The 20244-nt window shown below is 46.0% G+C and overlaps 1 protein-coding gene across 1 annotated transcript; it reads right to left on the bottom strand.

Annotated features, from left to right (window-relative positions):
- Positions 1-12366: 12366 nt before the first annotated feature.
- LOC141105198 (C3a anaphylatoxin chemotactic receptor-like) lies at positions 12367-13314 on the bottom strand. The gene has a single exon (XM_073595087.1). The coding sequence runs from the start codon at positions 13312-13314 to the stop codon at positions 12367-12369; it is 948 nt and encodes a 315-aa protein (XP_073451188.1).
- Positions 13315-20244: the final 6930 nt, after the last annotated feature.

The raw sequence follows: 20244 nt of genomic DNA, 5'->3' as shown, positions 1-20244 counted from the left end.
GACACCGTCCACTGCTCTACTGACACCATCCACTGTCCTACTGACACCGTCCACTGCCCTACTGTCACGTCCACTGCTCTACTGGCACCATCCACTGCCCTACTGACACCGTCGACTGCCCTACTGTCACATTCACTGCTGTACTGGCATCATCCGCTGCCCTACTGTCACGTCCTCTGCCCTACTGTCACGTCCACTGCCCTATTGTCACATCCACTGCTCTACTGACACCGACTACTACCCTACTGACACCATCCACTGCCCTACTGACACCGTCAACTGCCCTCCTGACACCGTCCACTGCCCTAATGTCACATCCTCTGCCCTACTGTCATATCCACTGCTCTACTGACACCGACCACTGCCCTACTGACACCGTCCACTGCTCTACTAACACCATCCACTGCCCTACTGACACCGTCCACTGCCCTCCTGACACCATCCACTGCCTTACTGACACCATCCACTGCCCTCCTGACACCATCCACTGCCCTCCTGACACCATCCACTGCCCCCCTGACACCGTCCTCTGTTCTACTGACACCGTCCACTGCCCTCCTGACACCATCCACTGCCCTACTGACACCGTCCACTGCTCTACTGACAACGTCCTCTGCCCTCCTGACAGCATCCACTGCCTAACTGACACCATCCACTGCCCTCCTGACCCTGTCCACTGCCCTACTGACACCATCCACTGCCCTCCTGACACCATTCACTGCCCTCCTGACACCATCCTCTGCCCTATTGACACTATCCACTGCCCTACTGACACCATCCTCTGCCCTCCTGACACCATCCACTGCCCTACTGACACTATCCACTGCCCTACTGACACCATCCACTGCCCTCCTGACACCATCCTCTGCCCTCCTGACACCATCCACTGCCTTACTGACACTGTCCACTGCCCTCCTGGCACCATGCACTGCCCCACTGACACCATCCACTGCCCTCCTGACACCATCCTCTGCCCTCCTGACACCATCCACTGCCCTACTGACACCATCCACTGCCCTACTGACACCGTCCACTGCCCTCCTGACACCGTCCACTGCCCTACTGACACCGTCCACTGCCCTCCTGACACCGTCCACTGCCCTACTGACACCGTCCACTGCCCTACTGACACCGTCCATATAGGAGAACTGGGAAGGGGGTTTGCTTTGTACAGAGGTAAGAGCTGCAGAGGGCAGGTTGCGCAAAATGAGAGCTGTTGAGGGTGGGGGAGGTTGTGCAGAGGTGAGAGCTGTAGGGAAGCTGGGGGTGCAGAGGTGAAACATGTGGGGGGGCAAAGGTGAGAGCTGTGGATTGGGCTGAGCTTTCGATGGGGGTGCAGAAGGGGAGCAGAGATAATATGGATGGGGGTGCAGAAGGGGAGCAGAGATAATATGGATGGGGGTGCAGAGGTGAGGTGTGGACTGGGGGTGTAAGCTGTAGTTAGAGGGGTGCAGAGGTGAGATGATGATGGGGGGGGGGTGAGTTGTGGATAGGGGTGCAGAGTGGAACTGTGGACAGGGGAAAGAAGAGGTGAGCTGTGGATGAGGGTTGCAGAGGTTAGGTGTAGATGGGGGACACAGAGGTAAACAAAGAGATAAGCAGAAGTGAGGATTTGATGGTTACTTTTGGGGGGATACTTCAGGGGGAAGACCAGGGAAATTTGTTGGGGGACAGTAAAGCATACAGAGTTAGTGACCAAGAGAACATAATGTATGGCACAGTGTGCAGGGTCCAGTGCTGGGAATTTTGTAACACCTTGTACATTACATACTCAGAACCGCTATACTCTGTGCTGTATGTTACATATTAAAGGCCTCTGGATGGTACTCCTTATTAATGCTGTACTCTGCACAATGGGTTTTGCATTACATACTCCTGAGCCCTGCACTCTGTATGATGGACTTCATATTACATACACTTACATACACCACCGCTCTCCGTGTGCTGGGCTCTATGTTACATATTCCTGACCCCTGCACTCTGTACACAGGGCTCCATATTTCTGAGAACAAGGGACGCTTTGCATCAAATGTAAGTACTATCTTGTTTGCTGATTTATTACTTTTTTGCGCCTTGTGTGATATGTACAGCTCACAACTGCACAATACACACTCCTGAGCCCTGTGTGCTATGAAGTCCTGAGTCCTGTACATTGTGTGTTACACATTCCTGAACCATGTGTGAAACGCAGTTCTAAGCCTTCACTTATTACAATTATATGGCGCCGCTGTACTTCTCTCCTCTAAGGAAGGTTTGTCTGGGGGTGGGGTTTGGGTGTGGTTGGGGGGTGGAGTTTTGGTGTGGTTGTGGGCGGAGATTTAGGCAGGGAGGGTGAGTTCCTGCACCTATTTTCTGAGAAAAAAAGCCCTGTGTACAGGAGAGGAGTGTGGAGGGTATGACAGTGTGCAGTATGTACAGGAGAGGAGTGTGGGGGGTATGACAGTGGGTGGTATGTACAGGAGAGGAGTGTGGAGGGTATGACAGTGGGCAGTATGTACAGGAGAGGAGTGTGGAGGGTATGACAGTGGGCTGTATGTACAGGAGAGGAGTGTGGAGGGTATGACAGTGGGCAGTATGTACAGAAGAGGAGTGTGGAGGGTATGAGAGTGGGCAGTATGTACAGGAGAGGAGTGTGGAGGGTATGACAGTGGGCGGTATGTACAGGAGAGGAGTGTGGAGGGTATGAGAGTGGGCAGTATGTACAGGAGAGGAGTGTGGAGGGTATGACAGTGGGCAGTATGTACAGGAGAGGAGTGTGGAGGGTATGACAGTGGTCAGTATGTACAGAAGAGGATTGTGGAGGGTATGAGAGTGGGCAGTATGTACAGGAGAGGAGTGTAGAGGGTATGACAGTGGACAGTATGTATAGGAGAGAAGTGTGGAGGGTATGACAGTGGTCAGTATGTACAGAAGAGGAGTGTGGAGGGTATGACAGTGGGCAGCATGTACAGGAGAGGAGTGTGGAGGGTATGACAGTGGACAGTATGTATAGGAGAGAAGTGTGGAGGGTATGACAGTGGTCAGTATGTACAGAAGAGGAGTGTGGAGGGTATGAGAGTGGACAGTATGTACAGGAGAGGAGTGTGGAGGGTATGACAGTGGGCGGTATGTACAGGAGAGGAGTGTGGAGGGTATGACAGTGGTCAGTATGTACAGAAGAGGAGTGTGGAGGGTATGACAGTGGGCAGCATGTACAGGAGAGGAGTGTGGAGGGTATGACAGTGGACAGTATGTATAGGAGAGAAGTGTGGAGGGTATGACAGTGGTCAGTATGTACAGAAGAGGAGTGTGGAGGGTATGAGAGTGGACAGTATGTACAGGAGAGGAGTGTGGAGGGTATGACAGTGGGCGGTATGTACAGGAGAGGAGTGTGGAGGGTATGACAGTGGGCAGTATGTACAGGAGAGGAGTGTGGAGGGTATGACAGCGGGCGGTATGTACAGGAGAGGAGTGTGGGGGGTACAACATCAAGCAGTATATAAAGGAGAGGAGTGTGGAGAGTATGACAGTGGTCAGATCGTGCAGGAGAGGAGTATAGAGAATATGCCCATGGACAGTGGGTGCAGGAGAGAAGTGGGGGGGGGTATGGCAGTGGACAGTTTGTACAGGAGGAGAGTGTGGGGGGAGGGGGATATGACAGTGGGAAATACCTAACTGTTCTACACAAGCTTGGTGCACCCTCTGTATTTTCTACTACAAGAAATAACATTAATGCCGTGTACACACGATCGGAATTTCGGCCCGCAAAAGACCGATGAGAGTTTTTTGTCGGAAAATGCGATCGTGTGTATGCTCCATTGGACTTTTGCTGGCCAAATTCCAGCAAGCAAAAGATTGAGAGCATGTTCTTAATTTTTTGGTCGGAAAAAGTTCCCATCCGAAAATGCGATCATCTGTGGCAATTCCGACGCGCAAAATTCCTACGCATGCTCGGAAACAAATCGACACATGCTCAGAAGCATTGAACTTCATTTTCTCAGCTCGTCATAGTATTGTACGTCACTGCATTCTTGACGGTTGTAAGTTCAATGAACTTTTGACGGGACTTCCCTGTGGCATTCCCCGTGACATCACAAGGAAGTCCCGTCAAGTCACCGTGCGTCAGAGGCAGGCGGGGTCACCAGGTGGCCCGCCCCCCGTTATTTAAGAACCGTCAGACGAGGAGACGCCGTCACACAGCGGGAGCCTCCCTCCATGCCAGCATGGGTGCGGAGCGGCCCGGAGAAGAAAATGAAGAAGAGAAGAAAAGAAGAAGAGAAGAAGATGAAGAGAAGAGCGGGAGCCTCCCCCCATGCCATGGGTGCGTAGCGGCCCGAGGAGAAGAAGATAGAAGACACCGCGGAGGAGATGCTGGACGAGAAAGCCAGAGGAAGAACCAGAAGAGCCAGGAGAACCAGAAGAAGAAGAAGATAAAGGAAGAAAGAAGAAGCATTTAAATAAAGGAATTGTCAAAAACTGTCTCTTGTCATTTTTAACATTTTTGACAGTTTTTTAGTGAAATGGTAGGGGTAAGTACACCCTTACCATTTCACACAGGGGTGGGGCCGGGATCTGGGGGTCCCCTTGTTAAAGGGGGCTTCTAGATTCCGATAAGCCCCCCCGCCCGCAGACCCCCACAACCACCGGCCAGGGTTGTGGAGATGAGGCCCTTGTCCTCATCAACATGGGGACAAGGTGTTTTGGGGGGCTACCCCAAAGCACCCTCCCAATGTTGAGGGCATGTGGCCTGGTACGGTTCAGGAGGGGTGGCTGCACTCTTGTCCCCTCCTCTTTTCCTGCGGCCTGCCAGGTTGCGTGCTCGGATAAGGGTCTGGTATGGATTTTTGGGGGGACCCCAAGCCGTTTTTTTTTTTTTTTTTTTAGCGTGGGGTTCCCCTTAAAATCCATACCAGACCTGAAGGGTCTGGTATGGAATTTAGGGGGAACCCCACGTCATTTTTTTTTTTAATTTTGGCCGGGGTTCCCCTTAATATCCATACCAGACCTGAAGGGCCTGGTATGGAATTTAGGGGGACTTCCACGTCATTTTTTTTTTTTTTCATTTTGGTTCGGGGTTCCCCTGTGGGGAATTCCCATGCAGTTTTTATCAATGAACTTCTATGTGTATTGTCGGCAATGCAATAGCCGCGGGTAGTTTTAAATGGGTTTTTTCCTTCGAAATGTCATTTTGCTGTCAGACTGTTCTAAACACAGGAAACATGCGCCCCTTTACAGGCATACTATAGACACCCCCCAGCTACGAAATTTAAAGGGATATTACACTTTTATTGTTTGACTTTAAACATTATTAAAATCACTGCTCCTGAAAAAACAGCTGTTTTTAAAACTTTTTTTTGCATTGATCCATGTCCCCTGGGGCAGGACCCGGGTCCCCAAACACTTTTTATGACAATAACTTGCATATAAGCCTTTAAAATTAGCACTTTTGATTATTCATGTTCGTGTCCCATAGACTTTAACGGTGTTCGCGTGTTCGAACAAACTTTTTTCCTGTTCACATGTTCTGGTGCGAACCGAATAGGGGGGTGTTCGGCTCATCCCTAGCCACCACAGCCCTCTCCTGCACCCACTTTTCATTACATGCCCCAAATTCCTCTTTTGCACCCACCCTCATTGTCATACTCTCTACACTCCTCTCCTGTACATACTTTCCATTGTCATACATGCCAGGGTCCTCTCACCTTTCATACTTTTATGTCATCTTCTTATATCTCTTGCCTCTTCTCTCTGCCTGTCTACCTTTATATCTAACCCCCATTTATTCTCCTTTTGTCTTCCTCATTCTCCTTCCTCCTCTTTCCCATTTCAATTTCACTTTTTTCCTCTCACTCTTCTCAATGACTTCTCCATGGTCGGTCTTACCTCTACTAGTCTGCAGCAGATGGAGAGAAGAACCTTCCACCTCCTCGGAATATTTCAGAGTAACAAATGATGATTAAAATGTATTCTTCCCTTAACTTACACAACTATTATGGTAACATACCGACTTCCTTCCTGCAGGTTTTTTGTGAAATCGTTTTTTAAGCAGGTAAGAAGCCGTCCCTAAACTAAAATGCCATCAGTGGGTATTTGTCCCTTTCAAGTTTTCTTTATTTTTGTTTTTTATCCTTGCTGTAGACGGGAAATGTACAATTTTAAGTAGAGGAAAGCTGGCAATTGGTTCTTCTACCTTTTAGCAGCAATGACCGCAAGTTAATATTTCCATCTGCTGATGTGAGGATTACAAGGAGAAGAACATTTTGGGGTATATTTATTATTCTTGTTTCCCAAGATTTTGGGAACTCCTGAAAATGGGTTCCCCATGATATCACTGCCCATACTGGATATTATTCCAGATATGGGCAATAAAAATCTTAAGTTGTAAAGCGCTACGTAAACTGTTGGCGCTATATAAATCCTCTATAATAATAATGTCTAGCACTTTTGCCTTGTAACTCTGGGGTCCTGGATTTAACTTCCGACCAGGACACTATCTGCATGGAGTTTGCATATTCCTCCTCTGCTCGCGTGAGATTCCTCCAGGTCCTCCCATATCCTCCAAGAATCCAAAGACATGCTGGCAGCTTAACAGGCTTCTATCTAAATTTTTCCTAGTATGTGAGTGTATGAGATGTAGGAACCTTGGATTGTAATCTCCTTGAGGGCAGGGACCGATGTGAATGTACAATATGTAAAGCGCTGTGTAAATTGTTGGCACTAGATAATTTCCTGTGATAAAAATAACAGATTGTCAATATTCAGACTAATACCAAATATTGGCAGTGATGTCATTGGGAACCCACTTCACTAAAATTTTCTGGATACTTAAAACCGCTCCATTGGTTGGAAATCCCCCAATGCTCAAGCAGTTAGATGGGGGGTGGGGGAGGAGCTATACTGTCTTTTATTCTGACCTTCAAATGATGGGGGGATACTGTGACCTTCAAACAATGGTGGAATGCCATAGGACACAATCTGGACATCGCTGGACCCTGGGGAATTTTTTAGCTAGAAACAGAACAGTAATGGTAGGGTGTCTCTTCTTGTTTCAATTTCTTACCCACACAAACTGGCGAACTGGATAGGGGGTCCAAGGGACTGCCAAGCTGGAGTTCCTCTTTAACTTCGGCTGGATCATCCTATAGCCCCACCAACTGCTTATATGATACTCCTGCCTGCACATCCTGCTGATTCCATCCAGTTGGCATCTCTGGAATGAAGTTCTTCCAGGAACCTCCTCTGGCACTCATGTACCTCCTATACCACATGACCATCTGTCTCACATCCCATCCAGGGGCAGTTGGCCAAGAGATACAAGAGAGGCTGCCCTCCTCATCCCAATCTCCCATCAGATACATGACATCCTGTATGAGTGAGAGAGAGGCAGTCCTCTCTCCATCGATCTGTAAACATTTTTAACATGGACGGCCTTTCTCTGCCGAACCTAACACTTAAAAAACATGTTTGCAAACCCTCAGAGCTTGTTTCAATATAAAGAATAGCACTAGTAGGGATGACTCTTTAAATTTAGTGCTGCTAGACTGTAATCAGCCTAAATTGAAATTATAGCTCTGTTTTCACTTGGTCCTCCCTAAATTCTGTGTTATTGTTTGGTTCTGCCTGCTCCTGGGGTGTTTTCCTTTCCATAGTGCAAAGAGATTCAGCAAGGATGAGTTATGAATATTGACGTCCTCCTGGTCGGCTGCTAGATGGTTTATTGGCAGTGGAACCAGCTGGAAGAGGGTATGAATATTTATGATCCTGCCTGGGGGGGGGGGGGGATGTTGGATTTCTTGTCTTCCTAGAATAAAGATACTTGATTTGTTGTAGCCGTATTAGTGCAATTGTGACAGAGAAAATTGAGTACTGTCCGTGATACTTTTTTTATTTGCACTAACATACAATTTTTCAGGACAAGCTTTCGGGGTATGTCCCCTTCTTCAAGGTCCAAGCAGTACTGATTCACACATTTTTAAGCAGAATGTTAAAAAAAAAAAAAAAAAAAAAAAAAAAAAGAAAACAAAACACATACAAATCAATGGTAATAAAGAAATAAAGATAGCAGCAGAGTTAGTGAGATAAGACAGAGGGAGAGCAAGGGGGGGATGCAAGGGGGGATGCTAGTCACAGAGCGGTCGTAAAACTTTAGCATAATGTGTAAGGAAACCAATGTCTAAATTCAGGCCATTATTCTTTGTGTCAAAAAGAAGTATCATTCTTAGTTCAAACGTTTTCCTTTCCTGGATAGTTCTGAAATTCCCTTTAAGAACTAAGACATTGAGGTCTTCTATAGTGTGGTCCGATTGTGAGAAATGATGTCCCACAGGTGTGCATAAACTGTCTTCTTTATGTTCTTTGATGGTATGTCTGTGCAAATTCATCCTCACTTGCAACTTCTGTCCTGTTTCACCAACATAAGATCCTTTGCTGCACCTTTTGCATTGGATGAGGTACACAACATTACTTGAGGTACAGCTGTAAGATCCCATGATATAGAAGGTCCCATTTGTGTGTGTAACACTTTTGGATAGATTTATCTGGTTGCATAGTTTGCAGCGTTTTTTATTGCAGGGTTTGCAACCATTATTTTTGACTTCATAATCAGAGTGAAGTTTCCTGCTGATTAGTTTGTGTCTGAGGTTGGGTGGTTGTCTGAAAGCCAATAATGGGGGTTGTTGGAATATTCCTTTCAGAGTTTCATCCTCTGTTATAATGGGTTGTAAATCTTTGATTATCTTTTTGATCCCTTCTAGTGCTGGGTTGTATGTGGTGACTAGAGGTACTCGGTTATTTGTTTTTTTCTCTGTGTATTGGAGGAGATTTTCTCTTCGGGTTTTCAAGGCTGTGTTTATGCTGTTGTTGATGGTTTTGTCTTTGTAACCTTTCTTATGGAAGGAGTCTGCCAGTGTTCTGAGATGTTTATCTCTGTCTTCTGGGTCTGAACAAATTCGGTGGTATCTGATGGCCTGGCTGTGTATGATGGCCCGTTTGGTGTGTTGGGGGTGAAAACTGGAACTATGAAGATAGCTGCATCGGTCAGTCGGTTTTCTGTATATTGACGTGTGTAGCTTGTCATCCCTGATGTATACTGTAGTGTCCAGGAAGTTGACATGTATGTTCGAATAGTCCATTTTTAGTTTGATAGATGGGTGAAAAGTGTTGATCAATGAAAAGAATTGGTTTAGATTTTCTTCACCTTCAGTCCATATCATGAATATATCATCAATATAGCGATAATATCTGTATGGCTTTTGTTGTATGCTGTTCAGAAATTTGTCCTCCAGGTCAGCCATAAATAAATTTGCATATTGGGGTGCCATTTTGCTTCCCATAGCAGTACCCATACACTGGAGATAGATGTCATTATTGAAAGTGAAGTAGTTGTGTGTAAGAATGAATTCAATGAGCCGTGTCACATCCTCAGCAGTGTATTTGTGGTCTGGTGAGGATGATAAGAATCTGTGACATGCCGCCAACCCATCCTTGTGAGGGATGTTACTGTACAGAGATTCTACATCCATAGTGACTAGAAGAGTATTAGGTGGTAATTGTTGTATATTGTTAAGCTTGTTCAGAAAATCAGTGGTGTCTTGCAGGAAACTTGCAGTGTTCATGACTAAAGGTTTTAACATGTTTTCTACAAGGCCTGAGATATGTTCAGTAAGTGTATTCATACCTGTTATAATGGGTCTGCCTGGATTTCCTGGCTTGTGGATCTTGGGCAGCATGTAGAAGTCTCCCATTTCTGGATTATCCGGAATTGCATTGATGAGTTCTGAATGTAGGTGGCTTGGCATTGTCGCAATGAGACTTTTTAATTGCTTAGTAAAATCCTGGGTCGGATCAACCATTACCATTGATTTGTATGTGTTTTGTTTTCTTTTTTTTTTTTTTTTTTTTTTTTTTTAACATTCTGCTTAAAAATGTGTGAATCAGTACTGCTTGGACCTTGAAGAAGGGGACATACCCCGAAAGCTTGTCCTGAAAAATTGTATGTTAGTGCAAATAAAAAAAGTATCACGGACAGTACTCAATTTTCTCTAGAATAAAGATAAAACAAAGGGTGCAGAAGCCTAGTGCATTGTCCACAGCACATTATTAAAGGATAAAAGAGTGCATACTCACAAAAGCAATGAATATAACATTATTGTACGTAGGCTCCAGAACCAAAAGGTCTTCAACACAATGAAAGTTTTTGCTCTGAAGACACATCAGCTGGTTTACAATGTTTGTATTTGTATTTCCTTGTGTTGAAGACCTTTTGGTGGTGGAGTTTATGTACATAGTAATGTAAAGTACTTGCTTTTGTGAGTATGCACTCTTTTATCCTTTAAGAAAGTGCTGTGAAGAGTGCACTAAGCCTTGACTAGGGTAGTTCAGATAACTTACTGCCCCAACTCAGTTATGTACCTACCCAACCTTTGCCTTCCTTTCCCATTAATGACACGGACACTGTGTTGGATTTAAATGGCCACTTGGCCTTTTATTAACTCGAAAACATATTTAACCATAAACATTATATGAAAGATGATTGCAGATCCTTGACAACGCCAAACCCAAACTTTTTGGAATCTGCAGGACCTCTAAGTTAGATTCTGTCCGTAGCCGCACCACTGCCTCAGGGACTTACTAACTGACCACAGACCCCTACCATCTTACTACCCGGTAGTCTAGACTGAACTAGACAAACCAGGAGGACTCCATACCTGAGATGGGTCCAACCGTATTTATCAACAATACCTCAATTTTTCCGTCTTCGTCAAGGACCGCAATCGCCAAACATTTTGCCTGAAGCACCACCAAACTTTTCCTCTGGGACAGGAGGGTGAGACTTTCCACACCGACTTGTCTTCAGCAACTGAGCCTTCTACGTCCTCCCTTCCTAACACTCCAGCTCCTCCTTATCCTGCACTAACTCCTCCAATCTCGTGGAATGGCGACAAACTTTTACCCTTAAAAATCTCCATAGGCGACATTTAAAACTAGTCCCCTTAGGAGCTATGGCAGAAGTAATGTTTTGATGTCGCTTCCGCCCTGCAGTGGTATGGAGACGGGTGGGGGCCATCTTCCCCTCACTCGTCTCCATGCCTAACAGGAAGAAGGATCTGATTGCCTCCGCCGCTACCGCCACAGAGACCACTTTTATCTGAAAGTGGACCGCCCGCTCAAGAAGAGGATATCGGGCTTATGGCAGCTAGCTGCTGCAACGATATTCCTCTTCAAAGTAGCGACGTAAAACGGCGGCGGGCGGTCCGTAAGTGGTTAATTTGTGATGCTAATTAATTTATATGGAATGTGCTAATAACAAGAAAACCAGTAAAATAGATCCCCTGCACCCAACAACAGTAGACCCCCTCTCTCAGCAACAATAGAAACCTTCAGCAACAATAGATCCCCAAGCAACAGTAGATCCGAACAGCAAAAATAAATTCCCCCAGTAACAATAGACTGCCCCAGCAATAATAGATCAATTTCAGCAAATATAGAACCCCCAACATCAACAATAGATCTACCAACACCTACAATACACTTTCTCAGCAACAATAGACCCTCCAGCAACAATAGATCTCCCGCAACAATATAGCCCACCAGCAGGAACAGATTAACTCCAGCAACTATAGACCCCCACTTGCAACAATAGATCTCCTATCAGCCAGTATGAATAATTCTTCTAGCAGCCAGCAACAGTAGACCCCTTCCTAAATTGTCGATCCCTCCCAGCAACCATGAAACCCCAAACAATGAAAAAAGCCCCCCAGAAAGCATAGACTTCCCCAGCAACAATAGATGCCCCCAATAACAATAAATCCCCAAGAAGCCAGCTTTAATAGCCCTTTAGGACACCCCAGCACCCCTTGTCATTACATACATTTAGTGCAGGGGGTGCCGGAACTGCGTTCTCCCACGTTCCTGCTGAAAAAAGCCCTATTTATTATTATTATTATTATTATTATTATTATTATTATTATTTTGGTGGGTAGCATAAATGTATATAAACACTGTATATGTCATTGTTACTTTACATCTGCAGAAGCCAGTTTCCTGGCTGTCATGTTTACCCTCTTGCTTCAGTACTGTGTGTCCCATGTCCTGAACAAGTAAAGAAATAAAGATTTCTGACTTTACAGATACAAAGACTTGTTCCAGCTTAGTGATTGGTGGACAGATTGGACAACTTGGAGGGGGGGGGGGAGGGGGGTGCACATATACTGATAACACCTATCACCCCAAATGGTCAATAAGCACTAAGCCCTGATGCCATGTGACTTATTCAAGACATACAGTATGGCCGCCCTAACACGCAATGATACGATTTTGATCAGGCAGTTAATTACAATCACTAATAAAGCTAAAAATGCTAAAATATCTACAAATCCATTTCATACATTATATAGGGAGGCTTTCTTCTGTGGTGTGCTGGTCCTCATTGCCTGGTGGGGATAATACGTTCTCCCTAAATATATTTTGCATGAGCTCGCCAATAGACTGTCTCAGCTTCTGCTTCATATCTTTCCCCATGAAGACGTAGAGTATTGGGTTGATGCAACTATTGAATATGGCCAGAGCATGTGAGACAAGGTGCAGGATGTCCAGTACGTCATTTTTAGTGTATATCAGGATTACTCCGATGGTGTGGTAGGGGGCCCAGGTGATGAAAAACACGACAATAACACTTATTGACATCTTGATGGTTTTTCTACTTACTTCAGAAAATCTGATATTTTTTACTGCAAAAGCCAGATGAATGTAACAGATACAAATGATAATAAGAGGGATCAGAAATCCAAACATTGCACATGTAAGATAGAAGGACTCTCTTATGTGAGGTTCTGAATCACACAAGGTCTCGTTATCAAAGGTGTGATATCTCTTGTAGATGGCGACAGGAAGACACATCACACAGGACAACATCCAAATAGCCAAGCATATCATCCACGCCATTTTGATTCTTCTGTGATTTCGGGCCCACACGGGATGGACAACCAGAATCCATCGGTCAACGCTGATAGCCACCAGGGTGAAGACACTGGTGTACATGTTAATGATGACGATGGAAAATAACATCTTGCAGAGGACAGGACCGTACAGCCAGTCTGGGTAGAAGGACTGCACTACACCGAAAGGAACACACAAGCAGCACATGATATCAGCCAGAGCAAGGTTCCCAAACCAAATGGTAGTCACGGTCCGCTCCATCTTCACTCCGGTAATCCAAAGCACCAGAGCATTGCCGGGGACACCCACGAGAGTAGTGAGAGATAAAACCAGGATTGTGAACATCAGCTCAGGGTTGTAATATATGGCTAGCTCCATTTCACTGCTGACATTGAACATCTTGTTTACCTGTAAAGACACCAAGAGTTACTTCATCTGTCTGATTATTAATCAATTCAGGGCTTTTTGTCTGCCATTCCGGCACCTATGGAAGCCCTCTTCACCTGGACAGTACGGGTTTTGAATGGGGTTTCCCGTGCCGGTGTCTCCCTCCCCTGCCTGCGCTGTTCAGCGCTCTGCCCGAGTCCCCGGCGCTGTGTGAGTTTTGCGGGGCGGTGTTGTGTAAAGCACACAGTGTTGAGATGGGAATGAGGGACACCTACTACCAAACATATAAGACACGCCCCCTGCCACACCCCCATAAAGGAGAATTAACCCCAAAAAAGGTTAATCAAATCCACAAGGGCTTTTTTTTTACCACTTCTATTCTTTTATACTGGCTTTTAAAATTTACAAATGCAGCAATTTAGAATTTGGATGAAAGGTTTAGCACTGGGAAACACTTTTTGAAAGATAAAAAGTGCATTTTATATACAACTATATAGATCAGACCAAAATGGTGGACAAATTATGAGGAGAGAGGGACATGGGGGACATTGCTCCAAATCCGGGACAGTCCCTCGAAATCCGGGACAGTTGGGAGCTATGGAGTATGTGACCTGTCCGGAGTGCGGTTTGCACAGACAGAGCCTGCAGTGGCGTATCTAAGGCATGGCAGCCATGGCAAGGGCACCATGGGGGGAGGGGCGGCAAAAAGTATAAGCATGAAAAAAAAACCCCACCCCTCCTCCCAGACTAATATAGCTCCCGGAGCTGTGCCCACCCCACTGGATCGCAGCCAGTGTTCTATCAGATAGCCGGCTGTTGGGCTCGGCTTAGGCTGAGGGAGGCTCTGTCAGCAGGGAGGGGTGGTGCAGGGAGCTCCACTGACGCTCTGACCCTGCCCTGCCCCGCCCCATGTACTCTGTATGTGCTCGGAGTGCTGAGATCGCCTCTCCTGGACCACGAATATTGCCACCCCCATACTGAAAAAGCCCCACCCCTACCACCATAAGCCCCACCCCTACAGTGGAAAGCTCCACCTCCGGACCTCTGAGAGCGGGAGGTGAGCCTGGCTGGCCAGGTAGATCTTTCTGCCTATAGACTAACTGTTACTAAACCCTCCCTGACAATTAGGGATGAGCTTCGTGTTCGAGTCGAACCCATATTCGACTTGAACATCGTCTGTTCGCCCTTTGGCCGAATTGCGAACAATATGGGCCGTTCGCGCCAAATTCGTGTGGCGCGTCACGGCCCATAATTCACTGCGGCATAGCAGTGCATTGTTGGCTGATGATTGGCCAAGCATGCACTATGACCGCATGCTTGGCCAATCACAGCGCCGTCTGTAGAGAGAGCTGTAATTGGCCAAAACCAGGGTGGCTTTGGCCAATTATGGCTCAGGGGGTTTAGTACACGCCCCACACTATATAAGGCCACCTGCATGGCGGCCCTGTGTAGTGTGTTCCGGCGTTGAGGGACAGAGACAGAGAGACAGTGTCATTTGATTTAAGTTAGATAGATTAGGCAGGACAGTCAGTCAGTTAGCTGCACTTACAGTGTATTGTATATATATATGCATCCCAGGTGTTGTATATAAATATATATACACTGTATTCAGTTTAGCTAGATCCGTTCCTGTTATTATCTTCCTACTGACAGGCAGGCTTGTGTTGTTACAGTATTTACAGCTACCTGAAGAAAATTGCTGGTGTTCTTCTGATCCTATTAGTACCACAGTCAGGCAGCTAGACTATTTACAGTTAGTGTAGGGCGTCCTGCTCACAGTGTTCAGCTAAAGCTACAAGTTAGTTTAGTGTGACCTCTGCACAGTGTTCAGCTAAAGCTACAAGTTAGTGTAGTGCATCCTCTGAACAGTGTTCACCTAAAGGTACAAGTTAGTGTAGTGCGTCCTCCTCACAGTGTTCAGCTAAAGCTACAAGTTAGTGTAGTGCATCCTCTGAACAATGTTCACCTAAAGGTACAAGTTAGTGTAGTGCGTCCTCCTCACAGTGTTCAGCTAAAGCTACAAGTTAGTGTAGTGCATCCTCCTCACAGTGTTCAGCTAAAGCTACAAGTTAGTGTAGTGCGTCCTCCTCACAGTGTTCAGCTAAAGCTACAAGTTAGTGTAGTGCGTCCTCTGAACAGTGTTCAGCTAAAGCTACAAGTTAGTTTCGTGCGACCTCTGCACAGTGTTCAGCTAAAGCTACAAGTTAGTGTAGTGTGACCTCTGCACAGTGTTCAGCTAAAGCTACAAGTTAGTGTAGTGCACAGTGTTCAGCTAAAGCTACAAGTTAGTGTAGTGCGACCTCTGCACAGTGTTCAGCTATAGCTACTATATAGTGTAGTGCGTCCTCCTCACAGTGTTCAGCTAAAGCTTCAAGTTAGTGTAGTGCGTCCTCCTCACAGTGTTCAGCTAAAGCAACAAGTTAGTGTAGTGCGTCCTCTGCACAGTGTTCAGCTAAAGCTACAAGTTAGTGTAGTGCGTACTCTGAACAGTGTTCAGCTAAAGCTACAAGTTAGTGTAGTGCACAGTGTTCAGCTAAAGCTACAAGTTAGTGTAGTGCGTCCTCCTCACAGTGTTCAGATAAAGCTACAAGTTAGTGTAGTGCGTCCTCCTCACAGTGTTCAGCTAAAGCTACAAGTTTGTGTAGTGCGTCCTCCTCACAGTGTTCAGCTAAAGCTACAAGTTAGTGTAGTGCGTCCCCTTCACAGTGTTCAGCTAAAGCTTACAATGTATTGTATATGTATATATGCATCCCAGGTGTTGTATATAAATATATATACACTGTATTCAGTTTAGCTAGATCCGTTCTTGTTATTATCTTCCTACTGACAGGCAGGCTTGTGTTGTTACAGTATTTACAGCTACCTGAAGAAAATTGCTGGTGTTCTTCTGATCCTATTAGTACCACAGTCAGGCAGCTACACTATTTACAGTTAGTGTAGGGCGTCCTCCTCACAGTGTTCAGCTAAAGCTACAAGTTAGTGTAGTGCATCCTCCTCACAGTGTTCAGCTAAAGCTACAAGTTAGTGTAGTGCGTCCTCCTCACAGTGTTCAGCTAAAGCTACAAGTTAGTGTAGTGCGTCCTCTGAACAGTGTTCAGCTAAAGCTACAAGTTAGTTTAGTGCAACCTCTGCACAGTGTTCAGCTAAAGCTACAAGTTAGTGTAGTGTGACCTCTGCACAGTGTTCAGCTAAAGCTACAAGTTAGTGTAGTGCACAGTGTTCAGCTAAAGCTACAAGTTAGTGTAGTGCGACCTCTGCACAGTGTTCAGCTATAGCTACAAGTTAGTGTAGTGCGTCCTCTGAACAGTGTTCACCTAAAGGTACAAGTTAGTGTAGTGCATCCTCTGAACAGTGTTCAGCTAAAGCTACAAGTTAGTGTAGTGCATCCTCTGCACAGTGTTCAGCTAAAGCTACAAGTTAGTGTAGTGCGTCCCCTGAACAGTGTTCAGCTAAAGCTACAAGTTAGTGTAGTGCGTCCTCTGAACAGTGTTCAGCTAAAGCTACAAGTTAGTTTAGTGCGACCTCTGCACAGTGTTCAGCTAAAGCTACAAGTTAGTGTAGTGTGACCTCTGCACAGTGTTCAGCTAAAGCTACAAGTTAGTGTAGTGCACAGTGTTCAGCTAAAGCTACAAGTTAGTGTAGTGCGACCTCTGCACAGTGTTCAGCTATAGCTACTATATAGTGTAGTGCATCCTCCTCACAGTGTTCAGCTAAAGCTACAAGTTAGTGTAGTGCGTCCTCCTCACAGTGTTCAGCTAAAGCAACAAGTTAGTGTAGTGCGTCCTCTGCACAGTGTTCAGCTAAAGCTACAAGTTAGTGTAGTGCGTACTCTGAACAGTGTTCAGCTAAAGCTACAAGTTAGTGTAGTGCACAGTGTTCAGCTAAAGCTACAAGTTAGTGTAGTGCGTCCTCCTCACAGTGTTCAGATAAAGCTACAAGTTAGTGTAGTGCGTCCTCCTCACAGTGTTCAGCTAAAGCTACAAGTTTGTGTAGTGCGTCCTCCTCACAGTGTTCAGCTAAAGCTACAAGTTAGTGTAGTGCGTCCTCCTCACAGTGTTCAGCTAAAGCTACAAGTTAGTGTAGTGCATCCTCTGAACAGTGTTCAGCTAAAGCTACAAGTTAGTGTAGTGCGACCTATGCACAGTGTTCAGCTAAAGCTACAAGTTAGTGTAGTGCACAGTGTTCAGCTAAAGCTACAAGTTAGTGTAGTGCGACCTCTGCACAGTGTTCAGCTATAGCTACTATATAGTGTAGTGCATCCTCCTCACAGTGTTCAGCTAAAGCTACAAGTTAGTGTAGTGCGTCCTCCTCACAGTGTTCAGCTAAAGCAACAAGTTAGTGTAGTGCGTCCTCTGCACAGTGTTCAGCTAAAGCTACAAGTTAGTGTAGTGCGTACTCTGAACAGTGTTCAGCTAAAGCTACAAGTTAGTGTAGTGCACAGTGTTCAGCTAAAGCTACAAGTTAGTGTAGTGCGTCCTCCTCACAGTGTTCAGATAAAGCTACAAGTTAGTGTAGTGCGTCCTCCTCACAGTGTTCAGCTAAAGCTACAAGTTTGTGTAGTGCGTCCTCCTCACAGTGTTCAGCTAAAGCTACAAGTTAGTGTAGTGCGTCCTCCTCACAGTGTTCAGCTAAAGCTACAAGTTAGTGTAGTGCATCCTCTGAACAGTGTTCAGCTAAAGCTACAAGTTAGTGTAGTGCGACCTATGCACAGTGTTCAGCTAAAGCTACAAGTTAGTGTAGTGCGTCTTCCTCACAGTGTTCAGCTAAAGATACAAGTTAGTGCAGTGCGTCCTCTGCACAGTGTTCAGCTAAAGCTACAAGTTAGTGTAATGCGTCCTCTGAACAGTGTTCAGCTAAAGCTACAAGTTAGTGTAGTGCACAGTGTTCAGCTAAAGCTACAAGTTAGTGTAGTGCGTCCTCCTCACAGTGTTCAGCTAAAGCTACAAGTTAGTGTAGTGTGACCTCTGCACAGTGTTCAGCTAAAGCTACAAGTTAGTGTAGTGCGTTCTCTGAACAGTGTTCAGCTAAAGCTACAAGTTAGTGTAGTGCAACTTCTGCACAGTGTCCAGCTAAAGCTATCTGTAGAAGGTTGGAGGTGTTTTCCTGATCCTATCACTACCGCAGGCAGCTACATTATTTTAACATTAGTGTAGTCCGTCCTTTGCACAGTGTTCAGCTAAAGCTACCTGTAGAAGGTTAGTGGTGTTTTCCTGATCCTATCACTACCGCAGGCAGCTACATTATTTTAACGTTAGTGTAGTGCGTCCTCTTCACAGTGTTCAGCTAAAGCTACCTGTAGAAGGTTGGTGGTGTTTTCCTGATCCCATCACTACCGCAGGCAGCTACATTATTTTAATGGTAGTGTAGTGCGTCCTCTTCACAGTGTTCAGCTAAAGCTACCTGTAGAAGGTTGGTGGTGTTTTCCTGATCCTATCACTCCCGCAGGCAGCTACGTTATTTTAACGTTAGTGTAGTGCGTCCTCTTCACAGTGTTCAGCTAAAGGTACCTGTAGAAGGTTTGTGGGGTTTTCCTGATCCTATCACTACCGCAGGCAGCTACATTATTTTAACGTTAGTGTAGTGCGTCCTCTGAACAGTGTTCAGCTAAAGCTACAAGTTAGTGTAGTGCAGTGTTCAGCTAAAGCTACAAATTAGTGTAGTGCTTCCTCTGAACAGTGTTCAGCTAAAGCTACAAGTTAGTGTAGTGTGACCTCTGCACAGCGTTCAGCTAAAGCTACAAGTTAGTGTAGTGCGTCCTCTGAACAGTGTTCAGCTAAAGCTACAAGTTAGTGTAGTGCGACCTCTGCACAGTGTTCAGCTAAAGCTACCTGTAGAAGGTTGGTGGTGTTTTCCTGATCCTATCACTACCGCAGGCAGCTACATTATTTTAACGTTAGTGTAGTGCGTCCTCTTCACAGTGTTCAGCTAAAGCTACCTGTAGAAGGTTGGTGGTGTTTTCCTGATCCTATCACTACCGCAGGCAGCTACATTATTTTAACGTTGGTGTAGTGTGTCCTCTGCACAGTGGTCAGCTAAAGCTACAAGTTAGTGTAGTGCGACCTCTGCACAGTGTTCATCTAAAGCTACCTTTAGAAGATTGGTGGTGTTCTCATACTACAGGCAGGCAGTTGTTTTTGCTAGCTGCAGTATCAGTATATATATATATATATATATATATATATATATATATATATATATATATATCCCAGCTTAGTGCAGCTACATCTCACTGCTGGCCATTAGCATGTCTGGAAGGCCAACAAGGAGAGGCAGACAGTCACAAGCCAATAAAAGAGGGCAAGCAGGCTCTGTGTCTAGAGGCAACAGTGCTGGTCGTGGAGACGGTGCATCCTCATCAGTGTCATCGTGGGACACGCTTGGCCTTTTTTTCGGCAGCTGGCCGTGTTGAGCCGCAACATGCGGAAGACTTGGTTGAGTGGATGACCAAGCCGTCCTCATCCTCCTCATCCTCTCTCACCCATGCTCAGGGTACTTTGTCTGGCAAAGCAGCTGCCAAAGCGGCCTCTTCCCTCGGCTCAATAGCATCAGTGACTCCTTCCGTAGCCCTACCATGTCCTCCTGAGGAGTCCCTCGAACTGTTTGACCACAGTGTTGCGTACATGCTCCAGGAGGATGCCTAGCGTTTAGAAGGCTCTGATGATGATACTGAGCTAGATAAAGGCAGTAACATGAGCACGGACAGAGGGGGTGCCTAAGAAGGACAACAAGATGGCAGTCATGCTCCCCCTGCTGCAGCATACTGCCAGGTTTGCTCCAGTGATGAGGGGGGAGGGGATGATGAGGTCACTGACTCAACGTGGGTGTCTGATAGGAGAGAGGAGGAGGCACATTACCAACGAGGCAGGATGCCCTCCAGGGGCCAGCCTAAGGGCAGCACACTGACTGCATCACACTGCAAAGCTCCGCATGTGCAGGGCACTG

The sequence above is a fragment of the Aquarana catesbeiana genome, linkage group LG08 (assembly GCF_042186555.1).
Source record: "Aquarana catesbeiana isolate 2022-GZ linkage group LG08, ASM4218655v1, whole genome shotgun sequence".
NCBI classification, from domain to species: domain Eukaryota; kingdom Metazoa; phylum Chordata; class Amphibia; order Anura; family Ranidae; genus Aquarana; species Aquarana catesbeiana.
This window is presented reverse-complemented; position numbering and strand designations above follow the sequence as displayed.

Bases quoted from the DNA above. Each gene is read 5' to 3' on its own strand.
- LOC141105198 (XM_073595087.1), bottom strand. From the start codon at position 13,314: ATGTTCAATGTCAGCAGTGAAATGGAGCTAGCCATATATTACAACCCT.